Source organism: Aulonocara sp. 'chitande type north' Nkhata Bay, linkage group LG17, assembly GCF_057382095.1.
Source record: "Aulonocara sp. 'chitande type north' Nkhata Bay isolate Kocher_YH1m ecotype deep benthic linkage group LG17, A_spYH_male_GT1.1, whole genome shotgun sequence".
NCBI classification, from domain to species: Eukaryota; Metazoa; Chordata; class Actinopteri; order Cichliformes; family Cichlidae; genus Aulonocara; species Aulonocara sp. 'chitande type north' Nkhata Bay.
Genome location: NC_141360.1, coordinates 14,692,695 through 14,715,644, shown reverse-complemented (window position 1 = coordinate 14,715,644; position 22,950 = coordinate 14,692,695). Strand labels below are relative to the sequence as shown.

The 22,950-nt window shown below is 46.7% G+C and overlaps 1 protein-coding gene across 1 annotated transcript; it reads right to left on the bottom strand.

Annotated features, from left to right (window-relative positions):
• Window positions 1–6,331: 6,331 nt before the first annotated feature.
• LOC147309786 (uncharacterized) lies at window positions 6,332–22,555 on the bottom strand. Its single transcript, XM_086269931.1, has 8 exons — window positions 22,483–22,555; window positions 22,261–22,297; window positions 20,611–20,736; window positions 18,074–18,366; window positions 13,142–13,900; window positions 12,391–12,619; window positions 11,189–11,535; window positions 6,332–6,393 (listed from the first exon to the last, which is right to left on the bottom strand). Exons 1-8 carry the CDS (start codon window positions 22,553–22,555, stop codon window positions 6,332–6,334), a joined length of 1,926 nt encoding a protein of 641 aa, XP_086126057.1.
• Between the last annotated feature and the right edge of the window lie 395 nt (window positions 22,556–22,950).

Sequence of the window (22,950 nt, the reverse complement as noted above, 5' to 3'; positions counted from 1 at the left end):
AGTTTCTCGGATAGTTCGAATTCCAGATGAATCAAACCAGCCAGAGGGTAGAGTCCTGATACAATATTTGTCCGATCAAGCCATTTCCAAGATCAACCCCCAGATCTTAGGCGACTTGCCGAGCCCCAAGGATCCTGCTATCGGTTGGTCTGTCAAAACCATTCGAGATGTTGCTCAGGAAGAGGTAGGCAAGGAGTTAGCTCGTAGATATTTAGAAGAACTGAAGGCTGTTGGAGATAGTGGTAAAGCAGGTTTCTTGAGTGTTATTCAGAGTGAGGTCAAAGAAGTTCGACATAACTCTGAGATTCCTGACACACAGCCACACACAGCTCAGGATGGTGACACATCCCTCCATGACATTGTAGCTAGTGATCATGATGAACCTAATCACTACACACAGACCCACAATGCACCTGATAGTGCTGTGGTGAACCCTGTTAATATCGACCGCAGTCTCCTTAACCCACCTCAGATTCAAAAAGTTGTCGTTGAGCACGTTATCAGAAATGACTCAACAGCCCCGTGGTCTACACAAACCAGACTGCGCACCTTTTCTGGCCGTGCTCCTAGGCCCAATGGTGAGGTAGACTATGAAACATGGCGCACACAAGTGGACCTTCTTGTCAGTGATTGCTCTCTTAGTGATGTGCAAAAGGTTAGGAAAATACTTGAAAGTTTGCTAAGTCCAGCAGCCGATGTTGTTAAGTTGCTTGGTGTGAGTTCACCACCCAGGGCTTATGTTAAGCAGCTCGATTCCGCTTTCAGTGTTGTAGAGGACGGAGAAGAGTTATTTGCAACCTTTCTCAGCTCCAACCAGAATAGCGGAGAAAAGCCCTCAGCATATTTGAACAGACTCCATAGCCTCCTTACTCGAGCTATTTCTAGAGGGGGAGTCTCTGTCAAAAGTTTGAGCGAACACCTACTCAGACAGTTTATTAGAGGCTGCTGGGACCAGAGTCTCATTATAGCTCTCCAACTAGAAAACAAAAAGAACAGTCCACCAACATTCCCAGATCTACTCCTTATGTTGAGGACCGAGGAAGGTCGTAGATCTGCAAAGCTAGACAGGATGAAAAAACATCTGGGTGCTACAAAAGCAGCTGTACATGCCCACTCCATTTTTGATGTACCCTCCTATGATGATGAGCCCGTTCCAACACAGACTGCAAAGCAGAGCGAAGCATCTAAGCTTGAGAGGAGAATGGATGAGCTTTCAAAGCAGGTAGAGAAACTGAGTCAAAGGTCCAAGAATTCTCCTTTTGACAGTGAGCTTAGTGCAGCGTTAAAACAGAGGCAAGAAGAAACTGTTAAACTTGAAAGCAAAATAGATGAGTTGTCTAAACAACTCAGAGAGCTCACTCAGAACCAAAAATGTCCTAAAGAGAATAATAGTGGCAAAGACTTCCTTACGGCAAGAAATAGCAGTGCCAGGAGACCAGTTAAGGTTCCCTCTATGCCAAAAGCATGGTTCTGCTTTAGATGTGGTGAAGATAACCACATTGCCGCTCGATGCCCAAATGAACCCAACCAGGCACTAGTCCGCCAGAAGAATGCTGAGTTAAAGGAAAAGCAAGGAAGGTTCCAAGCCCAACAGGTTACTGAGCCTTTTGCTTTAAACTTGTAGCAGCTCCTGCTGTGGGACGTCCAGGAGCTGAGACCAGCATTAGTCCCGCCTCAAGTGACCAAAGAATTGATGTTCAGAGCAAAATAAAGACCCAGACAACGGTTCAAGATTTCAGTTCCCAATCCCGCTTGCCACCCGGTCTGATAGGTCCTCGTTGTTCAGCTTCTGTTTTGGTTGAGGGTGTGCAATGCAACTCTATCATGGATAGTGGTTCACAAGTCACTACAATCTCCGAATCATTTCACAAGGATAAGCTGGCACATCTCCCCATTCAGCCCATTCAAGCATTGCTTGAGATTGAGGGTGCAGGTGGACAGCACGTTCCCTACCTTGGTTATGTTGAGACCCACATCACTTTTCCTCACACCATTACAGGCAAAGAGGAAGAGTTGGTTGTTTTGGCTCTTGTTGTGCCTGAGTGCCATTTTAACAGCAGAATACCAGTTTTGATTGGTACCAATGCACTGTTAAGACTCCATGATAAGTTATCTGAACGTGACGGTCCAGATTTCCTTCACAGACTGTGTTCCAGAGATGTAGCACTGGTTCTCCAGCACTTGGCTAAACAAATGGATGATTGCCACATACACCCAGTGAGGTTGCACGGGAAAGTACCAGTCACCATCCCTGCCAACCACAAGTGCTGTTTAATGGGCGATGTTAGGCTGAGAAAGAACACTCCTAACGTAAGTTTCGTCCTTGAACCAAATGAACACGACAAGTTACCTGGTGGTTTATTTCTTGAAACTGCTTTGATAGACATCCCTTACAAAGCTAAGAGTAAGGTTCCAGTCGTCTTGCAGAACTTGAGTGGGCATAGTATTGTATTGCAACCAGGAAGTACAGTTGCCCAGGTATGTGTAGCCCAGCACATTTCACCCCTGGTGCCTGTTTCAAATGCTTCTTCTCATGACAAGTTTGATGGAGAGAAGCTTAAGTTTAATCTTGATGAGTCACCCATCTCTGAAGAATGGAAAGAGCGCATCACCACCAAGCTCAAGTCTATTTCAGAAGTGTTTGCGGTTGATGATCTGTCTTATGGTCACACCACTGTGGTAAAACACCACATTCGGCTGAACGATGACACGTCGTTTAAGGAACGGTCGAGGCCCATCCACCCAAGTGACAGAGAAGCTGTCAAGCAACACCTCAAAGAACTGCTTAATGCAGGGGTTATTAGGGAGTCAGAGAGCCCCTACGCATCTCCAATAGTAGTTGTGCGTAAAAAGGATGGTTCAATCAGGTTGTGCGTTGATTACCGCAAGTTGAACGCACGGACCATTAGGGATGCTTATGCCCTCCCAAACATTGAGGAGACCTTCACGGCCCTTAGTGGTGCCAAGTGGTTCTCGGTCATGGACCTCAAATCAGGCTATTATCAGGTTGAGATGGCCGAGGAAGATAAAGCTAAAACTGCTTTTGTCTGTCCTCTTGGGTTTTATGAGTTTAATCGCCTGCCTCAGGGCGTTACAAATGCCCCAAGTACGTTTCAACGACTGATGGAGAAGTGTGTTGGGGATTTGAACTTGAGTGAGGTACTTGTGTTTTTGGATGATCTGATTGTGTTTTCAGACACCCTGGAGGAACATGAGGTGAGACTCATGAGGGTGCTGAACCGGTTGAGGGACTTTGGGTTGAAGCTGTCCCCAGAAAAATGTCATTTCTTTAGGCCCTCGGTGAAGTACCTTGGCCATGTGGTTGATGCCCAAGGAGTTCACACAGATCCTGATAAGATCTCAGCTTTGAAAACATGGCCTCGTCCTACAAACAAGAGAGAGTTAAAATGTTTCCTAGGCTTTGCCGGTTATTACCGGAGATTCATTGATGGATACTCAAAGATCGCAAAGCCTTTAAATAGTCTCACGGCTGGTTACTACTCACCCAAAAAGAGGGGTAAAGTGTATCTTGGAGAACATTTCAAACAACCATCAAACATTAACTTACCTTTTGGAGAGGAGTGGACACCTGAATGTGAAAATGCGTTTAAGACTTTGATTGAGAGACTGACATCGGCACCTGTCCTTGCTTTTGCCAACCCACAGCTACCATATGTCCTGCACACTGATGCCAGTCGTGAAGGCTTGGGTGCAGCGCTCTACCAAGAGCAGGACGGGAAGCTGAGAGCTGTGGCTTATGCAAGCAGAGGACTTTCCAAAAGTGAGAGAAACTATCCCACTCACAAGCTTGAATTTCTAGCTTTGAAGTGGGCAGTTTGTGAGAAGTTTAACAGCTACCTTTATGGCGCTAACTTCACCATTGTGACGGATAACAATCCTCTCACGTATGTACTGACATCTGCAAAGTTAGATGCTGCTGGTCATCGCTGGTTAGCTGCGCTGTCTACTTATCAGTTCACCGTTAAGTACAGGGCCGGTCATGCCAATCGCGATGCAGATGGGCTGTCCCGACGACCACAAGCTCCTCCTTTTGAAGATGAGGATTTCATCAAAGAAAGGGAGAGAGTTGATGACATGAAAAACCGTCTTCTAGAGGTGAGCAACGAGATGAGTCACGAGGTGGTATCTGCCTTATGTCAACGCCATCTTGTGGTGTCAAAGATCGAGCACTGTTCAAATCTAGAACAACCTTTGGCTGTAGAGTCTCTTGCTGTTGATCCCTCAACAGTTGTGGATGTATTTGGAGAAGACACATTACCATCTATGACAAGCTCTGACTGGTATAAAGCTCAGAGGGATGACCCGGTTGTCTCACGTGTCATTACCTTCGTTGAAAGAGCTCAAAAGCCCAGCTTCAGAGAAACAAACCTTGAAGTTCCTGATGTTAGGCTCCTTCTCAAGGAGTGGAGAAGACTCGAAATGAGAGATGGAGTATTGTACAGGAAATGGACAAATAGAGACAACACTGTATGGCAGTTAGTCCTACCTGAACAGTTCAGAGGGAAAGCGTTGCGTGGAGTGCATGATGAAGTTGGTCATCTTGGTTTTCAACGAGCACTGCATCTTGCCCGTTCCAGATTCTATTGGCCAATGATGACAAAGTCTGTAGAAGAGAAGTGCAGACAGTGTCCACGCTGTGTCAGGAGGAAAGCAGTGCCTCAGAAGGCAGCGCCTCTTGAAAATATTATAGCAACTTACCCGCTTGAACTCGTCTGTATGGACTATTTGTCAGTTGAGCCAGACAACAGAGACACCCGGAACATATTAGTTATCACTGACCATTTTACGAAGTTTGCTGTGGCAGTGCCAACTAAAGATCAGAAGTCCAGGACCATTGCAAAAGCTCTGTGGGAGAACTTCATAGTTCATTATGGGTTTCCCAGTCGTCTACTCAGTGATCAGGGTAGAGACTTTGAATCTCACACAATCAAAGAGCTATGTGCGTTGATAGGAGCAGACAAAATCCGCACTACACCTTATCATCCTCGCGGAAACCCGGTGGAAAGGTTTAACCGGACGCTTCTTGATATGTTGGGTACGTTGGAAGAGGAAGACAAATCTCACTGGAGGGACTTTGTTAAACCCTTAGTTCATGCGTATAACTGCACGAGGAACGACACAACTGGTTTCTCTCCTTATGAACTGATGTTTGGCAGACAACCCCGACTACCCATTGATTTAGTCTTAGGTATCCAACCTGAAAATGCCAACCATAAGTCTCATTCAGAGTATGTGAACAACCTTCGTCAACGTCTGGAGGAGAGCTACACTCTAGCTGCAAAAAACTCCCAGAAGATCGGAGAAAGGAATAAAGTTAGGTTTGACAAGAGGATTAGAGTGGCCGAGCTCTGTGCAGGTGACAGGGTTTTGGTTAGGAACATGAGTATCAGAGGTAAACACAAAATCTCAGACAGGTGGGAACAGAAAGTACATGTTGTGGTTAAACGAATCAATGATGGCCCTGTCTATGTTGTGGAACCCGAGTTGGGAGACGGACCAAAACGCACCTTACACAGGGATCTCCTTCTACCGTGTGGGTTCTTACCTGTGGAAGAAATAGCAGGGAGCAGATCTCATGGGTCCTCTAAAGGGAAGAAACTGAGAAACAAAGCCGAAAGAGAAGTACAATCTTCTGATGACCCTGATGGTCAGGAAGATGAGGTATACAGTGATGAGGACGAAGTGTGTCCAGCTTTTGCGGTTCCAGAAATAATAACCAGAGGTCCTTTTATCCAGACTGAAAGGCAGGTTATCACACCTCAGCTGTCCACTGGGGATGTGCATTCTAGTTTGCCCCGTGCAGAGCCACAAGACGAGTCACACGCACGAGAAACACCCAGTCATGTTTCTGAACCTGAGCCTTTGTTACACTCAGAAAGCAATGAGGTGACCACATCTCCCATTCCATCTGATGAAGGTCCAGGTTGGGTTGTTATTGACATTCCTGAACAAACAGAATCTGTTGAAATGAATCAAGGAAGCAGCGACACTGCTGAGCGGAGTTTAGAGCCAGAGACAGTAGAGTTGCGGCGTTCTGGGAGAGAGAGACGCCAACCTCGTAAACTAACTTATGATGAGTTAGGTGAGCCTTTAATTTTGGCTCTCAGTTCCTTTTTGTCAGAGTTTTGCAATTGTATTCTCTCAGAGCACTTTCCTTCACACACCTGTTAAGTCAAGTGTGCATGCAGAGACTCATGCACTTTAGAGGGGGAGAGTGTAACCCAGATCATTGTTTGAGTATGGGATTTCTGATTATTTGTGGTCACTGAACGCACCACTGTGCCGTGCGCATAGCCACTCTCTAGTCCAGCTACAGAGTTTTTCCTTCCGTTCGTCCGATGAGGCGCATACTGCTCTCGTGCCCTCTACGAGCTGGAAATTCGGGAAAAAGTCTTGTAGCGGTTACAAATGTGAAGCGGAGCTGAGTCCGACAGCATTCGCCATTACACGAACTCCTCTGGTGAGTTAGCGTGCAGCTCATGTTCGTATGAAATGTTTTGTGCCTTATTATACTGCAGCGAGGTATCAAATCTACCGCTGTCATGTTGTTAAGAAAGAGGCTAAATATTGTATAACGTGTGTTATTGGCTGACTGTTAGCAAGCTAGCCGTTAAGTGAGCCTAGCTAATGTCCTGAAATGGCGGCCGACACGAGGTCAGTTACAGTGTTATTATGTTATGCCTAAGAGAACAGCATTAATAAGCATTGTTAACAGCATTTATGTTCTGTTATATTTTTATTTTGACAAACCTGTATTATTATAATGGTAAGTCTGTTAAATAAGCCGTTAGTGACATGGACACTGAGTCAGTGGTACTGAGACTTATGAACATTTCAGTTAATTCTTCTGCACACTTGTGTGTAGGCTGGTTTGTTTGCCCTTTTGGTGCCCTGGATCCTACTGGATGAACTGCCTTGTGGAAGTCCTCATCTGATGACTCTGCCGAACCGTCCTGGCAAATAGATGGTCGTTGCTGCTTGCTGGATGCTATTATTGGATGCTACACCGTTCCAACAGAGCGGTAGGAACAATTCAAAGGGCCCCAACGATGCGCTTTATTTTTCCCTGAGCTCAGGTGATTTTCTTTTGGCCAAAGGACCTTAAAGGATACATATTTGTTTTTATTTATTTATTTTATTTTTCTTATGACACTGAGTGGAAAGACACTACCAAAAAAAAGGGGTTTATTATTTAAAATTGTGTCTAATAAATGTGTTTATGTTAAGTAAGTGTGGTGTCCATTGTGTGCAGGAAGCCTTATTGTTCCTGTGGTGGAGCAGCTACTACCAATCTCCTTTACGAAACTAGCTTCTGACAGGATATAGATATTTGGGATACATTTGATTTCTTGTAACCTATTTTTAGAGAAACTGTGATTCTGGGTTAAACATCGGGGTGAAATTGATGACACCGACACCTAGTGAACTGCCCAAGGTCAACAGTCCTGATTTCCACGCATTAAAGGTTTGGCGTAAGTACAGATTGCGTTACATTTACTTCCCCTTTCTAAAGTCTGTTGCCAGATCGACCTGTCACCCTCTGACCTAGTTGTTTCTTATGCCTCTATTACAAAGTACAAAAGGCAATATAATCAGAAAATAAGCATTAAAAATATATATTTATATCGTAACATTACATAAAGTTTTATGTACTTAATTTTAAAAAGGGGGAAGTCATTCAAATTCTGAAGTAAAAAAAGCTAAATGAACATTCTCCAAGTGTGGTGATTTCATATTTATTTATCTGGGATGTTGAAAGACTTTTCTGTTTGGTTGCAAACCTGCCTAAATTCATATTAGTTATTACTTCCATTACAACAATTAATTTTGGTTCTTGTGACATGATATACTACTATGTGATCGATAAGCATTTAGGAAGCTTATTTCCAATCTTATCAACCACTCCAAGCCCTTTATAAAAAGAAACAAATAGTTAGTGCCTGTTAGAACCACTAAAGATCCGAGGACAACATAACTGAAACCTGATAACTAGAAACAGATTATATTCGTTTAAAAAGAATATATAATTCAACACATCCCCCTTCCTTTTCAATTATCAAAATTTGTATATCTATGAGGGAAATGTACTGGTAGTTAGAAAAGCCAGCAAAAAAACATTAACTTTCTTAATGATGAAATATTGTTGAATAGTGTGAAATATATCACTTCATTAAAGAAACTTTGAAATATCTTATAGGTACGGTAATTCATGTAGAAAAACAATTGGTTGCATTAATAGTTTTATTAGGGTGAAGAGAGTAAAAGTCTACATTCAGGGGAAACCAGAGTATCTCATCTTAAATAACATATGGTTAATATATTCTGTAATTTTATAAATGTTAAAAGTGGGGCCATGTGTTACCATCAATATGATTGAGAAAATTCAAGAAAATAGTGACAGTCGGGACAATCATAACATTATACAAAACAAATATACTGCCATAGCTTTCTTTATTCCCCTTGCCATCAATGGGATATTTCCAAAGCAAAAAAACTAATCCCATCATACTGTCTGTTGAAAACTTTATCATGGTCATAGTTGTAATCCTTTGGCTTTTTTTTGGTGTAATTACAGTTACTAGTTTAAGAAATACTGTCATTGAATCACATATAACAAAAATCCCAAGTAACTAGTTTGGTTGTCTATTTCTGTATGTATATTTCTGTTCCTATTATTGCACACTATTACATTTTTTCAAGACATTTGCATAATGAGTTTAATAAATAGATAAATATATTTGTGGGTAAATATTAAATAGATATTACACTTTATAAGTCACAAGGGTAATTGTTTGTTAAATAGTTATCCATGCTAAGGTTTACCCAGACCCTTTTTCTTACATCTGAAGTGAATGGAACTTAAATCCCAACTAAACAGGAAAAGAAGAAGTAAACAGTAACATAAAAAAATCATCCTTTCACAGTTGTAGTGTTTTTATGGTTTCCATCCATGATTTACCATTTAATAGATGGTAAAGACAAAGAGTGCCACTAATAGAGGGATTACATTAATTCTGACAGAGGATGCGTGACTTGTTGTCGTCGTGGATGTTATAGCTGTTGAAGGCATTTTAGTGGTTGTTGTTGCGGCTGTTGTCATGGTTGGAGCAGCTGTTGGTGGTGGTGGAGCAGCAGTTATTGTTGTTGTAGCAGCAGTCTTTGTGGTTGGAGCAACTGTTGTTGTTGTTGTAGCAGCAGTTGTAGTTGTTCGAGCAGTTGTTGTTGTTGTTGTAGCAGCTGTTGTTGTGGTTGATGCCACGGTAGTTGTGATTGGAGCAGTTGTTGTTTTGGTTGAAGTAGCTGTTGTTGTTGTTGTTGTTGTTGGAGATGCAGCTGATGTTGTTGTTGTTGCCACTGTAGTTGTAATTGGAGCAGCTGTTGTCGTGGTTGTTGCCACGGTAGTTGTAATTGGAGCAGTTGTTGTTTTGGTTGAAGTAGCTGTTGTTGTTGTTGTTGTTGTTGTTGGAGCAGCAGTTGTAGTGATTGGAGCAGCTGTTGTTGTGGTTGTAGCAGCTGTTGTTGTTGTTGTTGTTGTTGCCACTGTAGTTGTGATTGGAGCAGCTGTTGTCGTGGTTGGTGCCACAGTTGTTGTGGTTGGAGCAGCTGTTGTTGTGGTTGGAACGGTTGTTGTTTGAGCAGCAGTTATAGTTGTTGGAACAACTGTTGTTGTGATTGGAGTAGCAGTTGTAGTGGTTTGTGCAGAAGTTGTAGTGGTTGGAGCAGCAGTTGTTGTTGTTGGTGCCACAGTTGTTGTGGTTGGTGCCACAGTTGTTGTGGTTGTAGCAGCTGTTGTTGTGGTTGTAGCAGCTGTTGTTGTGGTTGGAGCAGCTGTTGTTGTGGTTTGAGCAGCTGTTGTTGTTGTTGAAGCAACAGTTGTTGGAGCAGCAGTTGTTGTTGTTCGAGCAGCTGTTGTTGTGGTTGGTGCCACAGATGTTGTGGTTGTTGCCACAGTTGTTGTGGTTGGAGCAGCAGTTGTTGTGGTTGGAGCTGCAGTTGTAGTGGTTGGAGCAGCAGTTGTAGTGGTTGGAGCAGCTGTTGTTGTTGTTGTTTGAGCAGCTGTGGTTGTTGTTGGAGCAGCAGTTGTACTGGTTGGAGCAGCTGTTGTTGTTGTTGAAGCAACTGTTGTTGGAGCAGCAGTTGTTGTTGTTGGAGCAGCTGTTGTTGTGGTTGGTGCCACAGTTGTTGTGGTTGGAGCAGCAGTTGTTGTGGTTGGAGCGGCTGTTGTTGTGGTTGGAGCGCCTGTTGTTGTGGTTGGAGAAGCTCTTGTTGTGGTTGGAGCAGCAGTTGTTGTGGTTGGAGCTGCAGTTGTAGTGGTTGGAGCAGCAGTTGTAGTGGTTGGAGCTGCTGTTGTTGTTGTTTGAGCAGCTGCTGTTGTTGTTGGAGCAGCAGTTGTACTGGTTGGAGCAGCTGTTGTTGTTGTTGGAGCAGCAGTTGTTGTGGTTGGAGCAGCTGTGGTTGTTGTGGTTGTAGCAGCTGTTGTTGTGGTTGGAGCAGCTGTTGTTGTGGTTGGAGCAGCTGTTGTTGTGGTTGGAGCAGCAGTTGTTGTTGTTGGAGCAGTTGTTGTTGTTGTTGGAGCAGCTGTTGTTGTTGTTGGTTCCACAGTTGTTGTGGTTGGTGCAACAGTTGTTGTGGTTGGAGTAGCTGTTGTTGTGGTTGGAGCAGCTGTTGTTGTGGCTGGAGCAGCAGTTGTTGTGGTTGGAGCAGCAGTTGTAGTGGTTGGGGCAGCAGTTGTAGTGGTTGGAGCAGCTGTTGTTGTGGTTGGTGCCAAAGCTGTTGTGGTTTGTGCGGCAGTTGTTGTTGTTGGAGCAGTTGTTGTTTTTGTTGGTGCCACAGTTGTTGTGGTTGGTGGAACAGTTGTTGTGGTTGGAGTAGTTGTTGTTGTGGTTGTAGTAGCAGTTGTTGTTGGAGCAGCAGTTGTAGTGGTTGGAGCAGCTGTTGTTGTGGTTGGAGCAACTGTTGTTGTGGTTGCAGAAGCAGTTGTTGTGGTTGGAGCAGCTGTTCTTGTGGTTGGAGCAGCTGTTGTTGTTGTGGTTGGAGCAGCTGTGGTTGTGGTTGGAGCGGCAGTTGTTGTGGTTGGTGCCGCAGTTGTAGTGGTTGGAGCAGCTGTTGTTGTGGTTGGAGCGGCAGTTGTTGTGGTTGGAGCGGCAGTTGTTGTGGTTGGAGCGGCAGTTGTTGTGGTTGAAGCGGCAGTTGTTGTGGTTGGAGCAGTTGTTGTTGTTGGAGCGGCAGTTGTTGTTGTTGGAGCGGCTGTTGTTATGGTTGGAGCGCCTGTTGTTGTGGTTGGAGCAGCAGTTGTTGTGGTTGGAGCAGCTGTTGTTGTGGTTAGAGCCGCAGTTGTTGTGGTTGGAGCTGCAGTTGTAGTGGTTGGAGCAGCTGTGGTTGTGGTTGGAGCAGCTGTGGTTGTGGTTGGAGCAGCTGTTATGGTGGTTGGAGCAGCTGTGGTTGTTGTTGGAGCAGCAGCTGTAGTGGTTGGAGCAACTGTTGTTGTGGTTGGAGCGGCAGTTGTTGTGGTTGTTGTCGTTGGAGCAGTTATTGTGGTTGGTGCCGCAGTTGTTGTGGTTGGAGCTGCAGTTGTAGTGGTTGGAGCGGCAGTTGCAGTGGTTGGAGCGACAGTTGTTGTTGTTGGAGCAACTGTTGTTGTGGTTGGAGCAGCAGTTGTTGTGGTTGGAGCAGCTGTGGTTGTTGTTGGAGCAGCTGTGGTTGTGGTTGGAGCTGCTGTGGTTGTTGTGGTTGGAGCAGCTGTGGTTGTGGTTGGAGCTGCTGTGGTTGTTGTGGTTGGAGCAGCTGTGGTTGTGGTTGGAGCAGCAGTTGTTGTGGTTGGAGCAGCTGTTGTTGTGGTTGGAGCGGCTGTTGTTGTGGTTGGAGCAGTTGTTGTTGTTGGAGCAGCAGTTGTTGTGGTTGGAGCGGCTGTTGTTGTGGTTGGAGCAGCTGTTGTTGTGGTTGGAGCGGCAGTTGTTGTTGTTGGAGCGGCAGTTGTTGTGGTTGGAGCGGCTGTTGTTGTGGTTGGAGCAGCTGTTGTTGTAGTTGGAGCGGCAGTTATTGTGGTTGGTGCCGCAGTTGTTGTGGTTGGAGCAGCTGTTGTTGTGGTTGGAGCGGCAGTTGTTGTGGTTGGAGCAGCTGTTGTTGTGGTTGGAGCAGCTGTGGTTGTTGTGGTTGGAGCGGCAGTTGTTGTGGTTGGAGCGGCTGTTGTTGTTGTTAGAGCGGCTGTGGTTGTACTTGGAGCAGCTGTGGTTGTTGTGGTTGGAGCTGCTGTGGTTGTTGTGGTTGGAGCAGCAGTTGTTGTTGTTTTAGCAGCTGTTGTTGTGGTTGTTGCCGCAGTTGTTGTGGTTGGAGCGGCTGTTGTTGTGGTTGGAGCAGTTGTTGTTGTTGGAGCAGCAGTTGTTGTGGTTGGAGCAACTGTTATTGTGGTTGGAGCAGCAGTTGTTGTGGTTGGAGCAGCTGTTGTTGTGGTTGGAGCAGCAGTTGTTGTTGTTGGAGCAGCAGTTGTTGTGGTTGGAGCAGCAGTTGTAGTGGTTGCAGCAGCTGTTGTTGTTGTTGGAGCAGCAGTTGTGGTTGGAGCAGCTGTGGTTGTTGTTGGAGCGGCAGTTGTTGTTGTTGGAGCTGCAGTTGTTGTGGTTGGAGCGGCAGTTGTTGTGGTTGGAGCAACTGTTGTTGTGGTTGGAGCGGCAGTTGTTGTGGTTGGAGCGGTTGTTGTAGTGGTTGCAGCAGCTGTTGTTGTTGTTGGAGCAGCAGTTGTGGTTGGAGCAGCTGTGGTTGTTGTTGGAGCGGCAGTTGTTGTTGTTGGAGCTGCAGTTGTTGTGGTTGGAGCGGCAGTTGTTGTGGTTGGAGCAACTGTTGTTGTGGTTGGAGCGGCAGTTGTTGTGGTTGGAGCGGTTGTTGTAGTGGTTGCAGCAGCTGTTGTTGTTGTTGGAGCAGCAGTTGTGGTTGGAGCAGCTGTGGTTGTTGTTGGAGCTGCAGTTGTTGTGGTTGGAGCAGCTGTTGTTGTGGTTGGAGCAGCTGTTGTTGTGGTTGGAGCAGCAGCTGTGGTTGTTGTGGTTGGAGCAGCTGTTGTTGTGGTTGAAGCAGCAGTTGTTGTGGTTGGAGCGGCTGTTGTTGTTGTTGGAGAAGCAGTTGTTGTGGTTGGGGCGGCTGTTGTTGTGGTTGGAGCAACTGTTGTTGTGGTTGGAACAGCAGTTGTTGTTGTTGGGGCAGCAGTTGTTGTGGTTGTTGCCGCAGTTGTTGTGGTTGGAGCGGCTGTTGTTGTGGTTGGAGCAGTTGTTGTTGTTGGAGCAGCAGTTGTTGTGGTTGGAGCAACTGTTGTTGTGGTTGGAGCAGCTGTTGTTGTGGTTGGAGCAGCAGTTGTAGTGGTTGCAGCAGCTGTTGTTGTTGTTGGAGCAGCAGTTGTGGTTGGAGCAGCTGTGGTTGTTGTTGGAGCAGCAGTTGTTGTGGTTGGAGCAGCTGTTGTTGTGGTTGGAGCAGCTGTTGTTGTGGTTGGAGCGGCAGTTGTTGTGGTTGGAGCAGTTGTTGTTGTTGGAGCGGTTGTTGTAGTGGTTGCAGCAGCTGTTGTTGTTGTTGGAGCAGCAGTTGTGGTTGGAGCAGCTGTGGTTGTTGTTGGAGCAGCAGTTGTTGTGGTTGGAGCAGCTGTTGTTGTGGTTGGAGCAGCTGTTGTTGTGGTTGGAGCAGCAGCTGTGGTTGTTGTGGTTGGAGCAGCTGTTGTTGTGGTTGGAGCAGCAGTTGTTGTGGTTGGAGCGGCTGTTGTTGTTGTTGGAGAAGCAGTTGTTGTGGTTGGAGCGGCTGTTGTTGTGGTTGGAGCAGCAGTTGTTGTGGTTGGAGCAGCAGTTGTAGTGGTTGCAGCAGCTGTTGTTGTTGTTGGAGCGGCAGTTGTTGTTGTTGGAGCTGCAGCTGTTGTGGTTGGAGCGGCAGTTGTTGTGGTTGGAGCAACTGTTGTTGTGGTTGGAGCGGCAGTTGTTGTGGTTGGAGCGGTTGTTGTAGTGGTTGCAGCAGCTGTTGTTGTTGTTGGAGCAGCAGTTGTGGTTGGAGCAGCTGTGGTTGTTGTTGGAGCTGCAGTTGTTGTGGTTGGAGCAGCTGTTGTTGTGGTTGGAGCAGCTGTTGTTGTGGTTGGAGCAGCAGCTGTGGTTGTTGTGGTTGGAGCAGCTGTTGTTGTGGTTGAAGCAGCAGTTGTTGTGGTTGGAGCGGCTGTTGTTGTTGTTGGAGAAGCAGTTGTTGTGGTTGGGGCGGCTGTTGTTGTGGTTGGAGCAACTGTTGTTGTGGTTGGAACAGCAGTTGTTGTTGTTGGGGCAGCAGTTGTTGTGGTTGTTGCCGCAGTTGTTGTGGTTGGAGCGGCTGTTGTTGTGGTTGGAGCAGTTGTTGTTGTTGGAGCAGCAGTTGTTGTGGTTGGAGCAACTGTTGTTGTGGTTGGAGCAGCTGTTGTTGTGGTTGGAGCAGCAGTTGTAGTGGTTGCAGCAGCTGTTGTTGTTGTTGGAGCAGCAGTTGTGGTTGGAGCAGCTGTGGTTGTTGTTGGAGCGGCAGTTGTTGTGGTTGGAGCTGCAGTTGTTGTGGTTGGAGCGGCAGTTGTTGTGGTTGGAGCGGCAGTTGTTGTGGTTGGAGCGGTAGTTGTTGTGGTTGGAGCGGTTGTTGTAGTGGTTGCAGCAGCTGTTGTTGTTGTTGGAGCAGCAGTTGTGGTTGGAGCAGCTGTGGTTGTTGTTGGAGCGGCAGTTGTTGTGGTTGGAGCAGCTGTTGTTGTGGTTGGAGCAGCTGTTGTTGTGGTTGGAGCAGCAGCTGTGGTTGTTGTGGTTGGAGCAGCTGTTGTTGTGGTTGGAGCAGCAGTTGTTGTGGTTGGAGCGGCTGTTGTTGTTGTTGGAGAAGCAGTTGTTGTGGTTGGAGCGGCTGTTGTTGTGGTTGGAGCAGCAGTTGTTGTGGTTGGAGCAGCAGTTGTAGTGGTTGCAGCAGCTGTTGTTGTTGTTGGAGCAGCAGTTGTGGTTGGAGCAGCTGTGGTTGTTGTTGGAGCGGCAGTTGTTGTGGTTGGAGCTGCAGTTGTTGTGGTTGGAGCGGTTGTTGTAGTGGTTGCAGCACCTGTTGTTGTTGTTGGAGCAGCAGTTGTGGTTGGAGCAGCTGTGGTTGTTGTTGGAGCGGCAGTTGTTGTGGTTGGAGCAGCTGTTGTTGTGGTTGGAGCAGCTGTTGTTGTGGTTGGAGCAGCAGCTGTGGTTGTTGTGGTTGGAGCAGCTGTTGTTGTGGTTGGAACAGCAATTGTAGTGGTTGCAGCAGCTGTTGTTGTTGTTGGAGCAGCAGTTGTGGTTGGAGCAGCTGTGGTTGTTGTTGGAGCGGCAGTTGTTGTGGTTGGAGCTGCAGTTGCTGTGGTTGGAGCGGCAGTTGTTGTGGTTGGAGCGGTTGTTGTAGTGGTTGCAGCAGCTGTTGTTGTTGTTGGAGCAGCAGTTGTGGTTGGAGCAGCTGTGGTTGTTGTTGGAGCGGCAGTTGTTGTGGTTGGAGCAGCTGTTGTTGTGGTTGGAGCAGCTGTGGTTGTTGTTGGAGCGGCAGTTGTTGTGGTTGGAGCAGCTGTTGTTGTGGTTGGAGCGGTTGTTGTAGTGGTTGCAGCAGCTGTTGTTGTTGTTGGAGCAGCAGTTGTGGTTGGAGCAGCTGTGGTTGTTGTTGGAGCGGCAGTTGTTGTGGTTGGAGCAGCTGTTGTTGTGGTTGGAGCAGCTGTTGTTGTGGTTGGAGCAGCAGCTGTGGTTGTTGTGGTTGGAGCAGCAGTTGTTGTGGTTGGAACAGCAATTGTAGTGGTTGCAGCAGCTGTTGTTGTTGTTGGAGCAGCAGTTGTGGTTGGAGCAGCTGTGGTTGTTGTTGGAGCGGCAGTTGTTGTGGTTGGAGCTGCAGTTGCTGTGGTTGGAGCGGCAGTTGTTGTGGTTGGAGCGGTTGTTGTAGTGGTTGCAGCAGCTGTTGTTGTTGTTGGAGCAGCAGTTGTGGTTGGAGCAGCTGTGGTTGTTGTTGGAGCGGCAGTTGTTGTGGTTGGAGCAGCTGTTGTTGTGGTTGGAGCAGCTGTTGTTGTGGTTGGAGCAGCAGCTGTGGTTGTTGTGGTTGGAGCAGCTGTTGTTGTGGTTGGAGAAGCAGTTGTTGTGGTTGGAGCGGCTGTTGTTGTGGTTGGAGCAACTGTTGTTGTGGTTGGAACAGCAATTGTTGTTGTTGGGGCAGCAGTTGTTGTGGTTGGAGCAGCAGTTGTAGTGGTTGCAGCAGCTGTTGTTGTTGTTGGTGCAGCAGTTGTTGTGGTTGGAGCGGATGTTGTTGTGGTTGGAGCAGCTGTTGTTGTTGTTGGAGCGGCAGTTGTTGTGGTTGGTGCCGCAGTTATAGTGGTTGAATCAACTGTTGTTGTGGTTGGAGCGGCAGTTGTTGTGGTTGGAGCAGCTGTGGTTGTTGTTGGAGCAGCTGTGGTTGTGGTTGGAGCAGCAGTTGTTGTGGTTGGAGCAACTGTCGTTGTTGTTGGAGCGGCAGTTGTTGTGGTTGGAGCGGCTGTTGTTGTTGTTGGAGAAGCAGTTGTTGTGGTTGGAGCGGCTGTTGTTGTGGTTGGAGCAACTGTTGTTGTGGTTGGAGCAGCAATTGTTGTTGTTGGGGCAGCTGTGGTTGTGGTTGGAGCAGCAGTTGTAGTGGTTGCAGCAGCTGTTGTTGTTGTTGGAGCGGCTGTTGTTGTGGTTGGAGCAGCAATTGTTGTTGTTGGGGCAGCTGTGGTTGTGGTTGGAGCAGCAGTTGTAGTGGTTGCATCAGCTGTTGTTGTTGTTGGAGCGGCTGTTGTTGTGGTTGGAGCAGCTGTTGTTGTTGTTGTAGCGGCAGTTGTTGTGGTTGGAGCAACTGTCGTTGTTGTTGGAGCTGCAGTTGTTGTGGTTGGAGCGGCAGTTGTTGTGGTTGGAGCGGCTGTTGTTGTTGTTGGAGAAGCAGTTGTTGTGGTTGGAGCGGCTGTTGTTGTGGTTGGAGCGGCTGTTGTTGTTGTTGGAGCGGCTGTTGTTGTGGTTGGAGCTGCAGTTGTTGTGGTTGGAGCGGCAGTTGTTGTGGTTGGAGCGGCTGTTGTTGTGGTTGGAGCGGCTGTTGTTGTTGTTGGAGCGGCAGTTGTTGTGGTTGGAGCTGCAGTCGTTGTGGTTGGAGCGGCAGTTGTTGTGGTTGGAGCGGCTGTTGTTGTGGTTGGAGCAGCTGTTGTTGTTGTTGGAGCGGCAGTTGTTGTGGTTGGTGCCGCAGTTATAGTGGTTGAATCAACTGTTGTTGTGGTTGGAGCGGCAGTTGTTGTGGTTGGAGCAGCTGTGGTTGTTGTTGGAGCAGCTGTGGTTGTGGTTGGAGCAGCAGTTGTTGTGGTTGGAGCGACTGTCGTTGTTGTTGGAGCGGCAGTTGTTGTGGTTGGAGCGGCTGTCGTTGTTGTTGGAGAAGCAGTTGTTGTGGTTGGAGCGACTGTTGTTGTGGTTGGAGCAACTGTTGTTGTGGTTGGAGCAGCAATTGTTGTTGTTGGGGCAGCTGTGGTTGTGGTTGGAGCAGCAGTTGTAGTGGTTGCAGCAGCTGTTGTTGTTGTTGGAGCAGCAGTTGTCGTTGGAGCGGCTGTGGTTGTTGTTGGAGCGGCAGTTGTTGTGGTTGGAGCGGCAGTTGTTGTGGTTGGAGAAGCAGTTGTTGTGGTTGGAGCGGCTGTTGTTGTGGTTGGAGCGGCTGTTGTTGTGGTTGGAGCGGCAGTTGTTGTGGTTGGAGCAGCTGTTATTGTGGTTGGAGCGGCAGTTGTTGTGGTTGGAGCAGCTGTGGTTGTTGTTGGAGCAGCTGTGGTTGTGGTTGGAGCAGCAGTTGTTGTGGTTGGAGCGGCAGTTGTTGTGGTTGGAGCGGCTGTTGTTGTGGTTGGAGCGGCTGTTGTTGTTGTTGGAGCGGCAGTTGTTGTGGTTGGAGCTGCAGTCGTTGTGGTTGGAGCGGCAGTTGTTGTGGTTGGAGCGGCTGTTGTTGTGGTTGGAGCAGCTGTTGTTGTTGTTGGAGCGGCAGTTGTAGTGGTTGCAGCAGCTGTTGTTGTTGTTGGAGCGGCAGTTGTTGTGGTTGGTGCCGCAGTTATAGAGGTTGAATCAACTGTTGTTGTGGTTGGAGCGGCAGTTGTTGTGGTTGGAGCAGCTGTGGTTGTTGTTGGAGCAGCTGTGGTTGTGGTTGGAGCAGCAGTTGTTGTGGTTGGAGCAACTGTCGTTGTTGTTGGAGCGGCAGTTGTTGTGGTTGGAGCGGCTGTTGTTGTTGTTGGAGAAGCAGTTGTTGTGGTTGGAGCGGCTGTTGTTGTGGTTGGAGCAACTGTTGTTGTGGTTGGAGCAGCAATTGTTGTTGTTGGGGCAGCTGTGGTTGTGGTTGGAGCAGCAGTTGTAGTGGTTGCAGCAGCTGTTGTTGTTGTTGGAGCGGCTGTTGTTGTGGTTGGAGCAGCTGTTGTTGTTGTTGTAGCGGCAGTTGTGGTTGGAGCAACTGTCGTTGTTGTTGGAGCTGCAGTTGTTGTGGTTGGAGCGGCAGTTGTTGTGGTTGGAGCGGCTGTTGTTGTGGTTGGAGCGGCTGTTGTTGTTGTTGGAGCGGCTGTTGTTGTGGTTGGAGCTGCAGTTGTTGTGGTTGGAGCGGCAGTTGTTGTGGTTGGAGCGGCTGTTGTTGTGGTTGGAGCGGCTGTTGTTGTTGTTGGAGCGGCAGTTGTTGTGGTTGGAGCTGCAGTCGTTGTGGTTGGAGCGGCAGTTGTTGTGGTTGGTGCCGCAGTTATAGTGGTTGAATCAACTGTTGTTGTGGTTGGAGCGGCAGTTGTTGTGGTTGGAGCAGCTGTGGTTGTTGTTGGAGCAGCTGTGGTTGTGGTTGGAGCAGCAGTTGTTGTGGTTGGAGCAACTGTCGTTGTTGTTGGAGCGGCAGTTGTTGTGGTTGGAGCGGCTGTCGTTGTTGTTGGAGAAGCAGTTGTTGTGGTTGGAGCGGCTGTTGTTGTGGTTGGAGCAACTGTTGTTGTGGTTGGAGCAGCAATTGTTGTTGTTGGGGCAGCTGTGGTTGTGGTTGGAGCAGCAGTTGTAGTGGTTGCAGCAGCTGTTGTTGTTGTTGGAGCGGCTGTTGTTGTGGTTGGAGCAGCTGTTGTTGTTGTTGTAGCGGCAGTTGTGGTTGGAGCAACTGTCGTTGTTGTTGGAGCTGCAGTTGTTGTGGTTGGAGCGGCAGTTGTTGTGGTTGGAGCGGCTGTTGTTGTTGTTGGAGAAGCAGTTGTTGTGGTTGGAGCGGCTGTTGTTGTGGTTGGAGCGGCTGTTGTTGTTGTTGGAGCGGCTGTTGTTGTGGTTGGAGCGGCTGTTGTTGTGGTTGGAGCAACTGTTGTTGTGGTTGGAGCAGCAATTGTTGTTGTTGGGGCAGCTGTGGTTGTGGTTGGAGCAGCAGTTGTAGTGGTTGCAGCAGCTGTTGTTGTTGGAGCAGCAGTTGTGGTTGGAGCGGCTGTGGTTGTTGTTGGAGCGGCAGTTGTTGTGGTTGGAGCGGCAGTTGTTGTGGTTGGAGAAGCAGTTGTTGTGGTTGGAGCGGCTGTTGTTGTGGTTGGAGCGGCTGTTGTTGTGGTTGGAGCGGCAGTTGTTGTGGTTGGAGCGGCTGTTGTTGTGGTTGGAGCGGCAGTTGTTGTGGTTGGAGCGGCTGTTGTTGTGGTTGGAGCGGCTGTTGTTGTTGTTGGAGCGGCAGTTGTTGTGGTTGGTGCCGCAGTTGTTGTGGTTGGTGCCGCAGTTATAGTGGTTGAATCAACTGTTGTTGTGGTTGGAGCGGCAGTTGTTGTGGTTTGTGCTGCAGTTGTTGTGGTTGGAGCAGCTGTTGTTGTGGTTGGAGCAGCTGTTGTTGTGGTTGGAGCAGCAGCTGTGGTTGTTGTGGTTGGAGCAGCTGTGGTTGTTGTTGGAGCAGCTGTGGTTGTTGTGGGAGCAGCTGTGGTTGTGGTTGCAGTGGCAGTTGTTGTTGTTGGAGCGGCAGTTGTTGTGGTTGTTGCCGCGGTTGTTGTGGTTGGAGCAGCTGTTGTTGTGGTTGGAGCGGCAGTTGTTGTGATTGGAGTAGCAGTTGTTGTGGTTGGAGCGGCAGTTGTTGTGGTCGGAGCTGCAGTTGTAGTGGTTGGAGCAACTGTTGTTGTGGTTGGAGCGGCAGTTGTTGTGGTCGGAGCAGCAGTTGTAGTGGTTGGAGCAACTGTTGTTGTGGTTGGAGCGGCAGTTGTTGTGGTCGGAGCGGCTGTTGTTGTTGTTGGAGCGGCAGTTGTTGTGGTTGGAGCGGCAGTTGTAGGTGTTGGAGCAACTGTTGTTGTGGTTGGAGCGGCAGTTGTTGTGGTCGGAGCGGCAGTTGTTGTGGTTGGAGCGGCAGTTGTTGTGGTTGGAGCAGCTGTTGTTGTGGTTGGAGCAGCAGTTGTTGTTGTTGGAGCAGCAGTTGTAGTGGTTGGAGCAGCTGTGGTTGTGGTTGGAGCAGCTGTGGTTGTTATTGGAGCTGCAGTTGTAGTGGTTGGAGCAGCAGTTGTTGTGGTTGGAGCAGCAGTTGTTGTGGTTGGAGCAACTGTTGTTGTGGTTGGAGCAGCTGTTGTTGTTGTGGTTGTTGCCACTGTAGTTGTGGTTGGAGCAGCGGTGGTTGTGGTTGGTGCTGGAGTGGTCGAGGGTGAATTACAGGTTGGTCCTGTTGTTATCGTACCAATGCTCTTCATGAAAGGTAGAGATTTCAAGCTTGAGGCAGCTGCACACAGGTTTGTAGATGCACATCCGTAAGCTGGGAAAGTCCTGGTGCTGTCGGTCACTGCAGATGAAAAATGTTTGTCATGATGTCATTACATATCATATTTAAAGCATTAGTTAAGACATCTTAAAAATAATTTTTCTGATATCCAGTGTTAAATCCTCCCAATTCTTTTATTCTTTGGGCTGAAGGAAGGACAATACTCGGTGTATAAATGTTCAATCAACAATGTTTTATTCCATACAATTCAACATGAGCACAAACCATCCGGATGGGGAGACATGCATGCAGAGGGGCACAGCAAATCTCAAAATGGTGGAGCGTTACCCAAAGCTTTTATAGCCTCTGTTGACACCCACCTAGTCTCAAAAAGCCTAAACTTACATACCCTCTAACTTATCCTATACTGTTGAAACTGTAAATTCTGAACAACTGTCTCAAATTCTGTTAATATTAATACTTTAGTTTTTTGTTATTTGTTATCTTTATTATTATCATTATTATTATTATTGCTGTTGTTGTGGTTATTTTCTTTTAAAATATAACTGCAGACTTATATATGTTCATATAAAGCTGAGGAGCACGAGCCAAAGAATTTCACTACAGGTAAATGTGGCTACACTGTTTATATGTACATGACAATAAAACTTGAAACTCAGACAGCAGTTTTACAGTTAGCCTTTTTTGTGCTCTCTAACTGTTGTGCGCAACACTTATAATGCATGAGGTTAATTTGATGTTCAGAATCTTTCATGTTGACATGTGAATTCTAACCAAAAAATGTATAAGAAGACAAACATGCCTGTGTAGTAGCCTGTGACAATCCAAACATGCACTCAGAGTATTATAATTAAAATGGTTTCCTTTTTTATGCACTAACACTCCTGTCACAGCAATTATTATTAAATATATTCTGTTACATTTTATTTAGAGCTTCTTATTATTTTTTAGTCAAAAGAAAATCATGAAGCTACACTGTAGATCAACTGTAGAGTTGTGGGCATTGACCATCATTATTGGATTGCAAATGGTTAGGGAAATGCTTTGTACCTATCTTCAATATCTTTCACATAAAGAGTAATCTAAAATCTGTTTGTGTTCTGTTTGCTGAAACTCAAAATCTCACTGCAGTGACCCGAGAACACCACTAAAGGGTGTAGTTGTTTGTTTAACATTTCTAATGCCACTGGTAAACATTTTTTAATCAGAGAGAAGAACAGAGCCTGATTTTCAGTCAATTTTTATAGTGACTTTCACGTTTATGAAAACATGTAGTTACAATTTCAGAAGCCACTGTGATTCCCTTTTAGTGAATAGTGTACCTACACTGGGTGTTCTATTTTCGTGCGGGGAATACTTGTTAACTAATACATATATATAATTTCATGAACTAATTATCAAATCCTGACCTTCATCTTCAAAGATTTAAGGTACAAAATAAAATGTCTTACACATACTGATGAAATGCTTCATAATGTTGCCACTGACTAATTTTTTAAAAAAAGAATATGTTTTGAATTTATTTTAGGTATAAAAGCCAATTTAAAGATGATCTTTGTTAAAGTATATATGATGAAGACTCACTCATTGATTGAAAGCATTGGTCCTCCACTCCCTGACACTGTATTGGAGTGTCGCACAGAGGGGTGGAACAAATGTTACATAGTCGGCCATTACTTGACTGAGGAGCAGGAGCTGTAAAAGAAAAGAGCATCATTTCATTTCAGAACTGAGAACATTTCAGCAAATATCAGAATATTGTTTCTTATTGCGTCTTTAATAAAACACTTATAGATTTGTACTTACCATCCAGAGTTTGTGAGTTGCAGTTATCTGTGTTGCAGCACGTGGCAGATGCAAGAGCACTTTGAACACCCATGTTAATTGAAAATATCTGAGAGCTCGTAACTGGACACAGGGAGGAAGATGCACATGCCTTGTAGATTTGTGTTGCCGTATTTCCAGATGAAGTAGCTGCAAATTCAAAGTGTATTTTATTAATGTTGATGGAAAGTACACATAATTTCAAAGTCATTGAAATTTACTGAAGTTTATTACATAATATTTGATTTGATATACCTTTAGTCCCACAAGGGGAAATTTCATAATATGAAGAGAAGATTACCTAAAATAGTAGCTGTAACACACATGGTCTCTGAAGAACATGGAAGTAGTGCTGTGCTTGAACACGTCTGATCTGTGCAGGTTTGACACTCAAGGGCTCCAGCTGCAATCAGGAGAGAAACAATAAAAGGATTGAAGTTATAATGAAAA

Coding starts and splice junctions, on each gene's coding strand:
- LOC147309786 (XM_086269931.1), bottom strand. CDS start 22,555: ATGGGTGTTCAAAGTGCTCTTGCATCTGCCACGTGCTGCAACACAGAT. Junction 20,737..22,260: donor CCAATGCTTTCAATCAATGA/GTGAGTCTTCAT, acceptor TTTCATCTGCAG/TGACCGACAGCACCAGGACT. Junction 6,394..11,188: donor CCGCTTCAACCACAACAACT/GCCGCTCCAACC, acceptor CCGAATTTCCAG/CTCGTAGAGGGCACGAGAGC.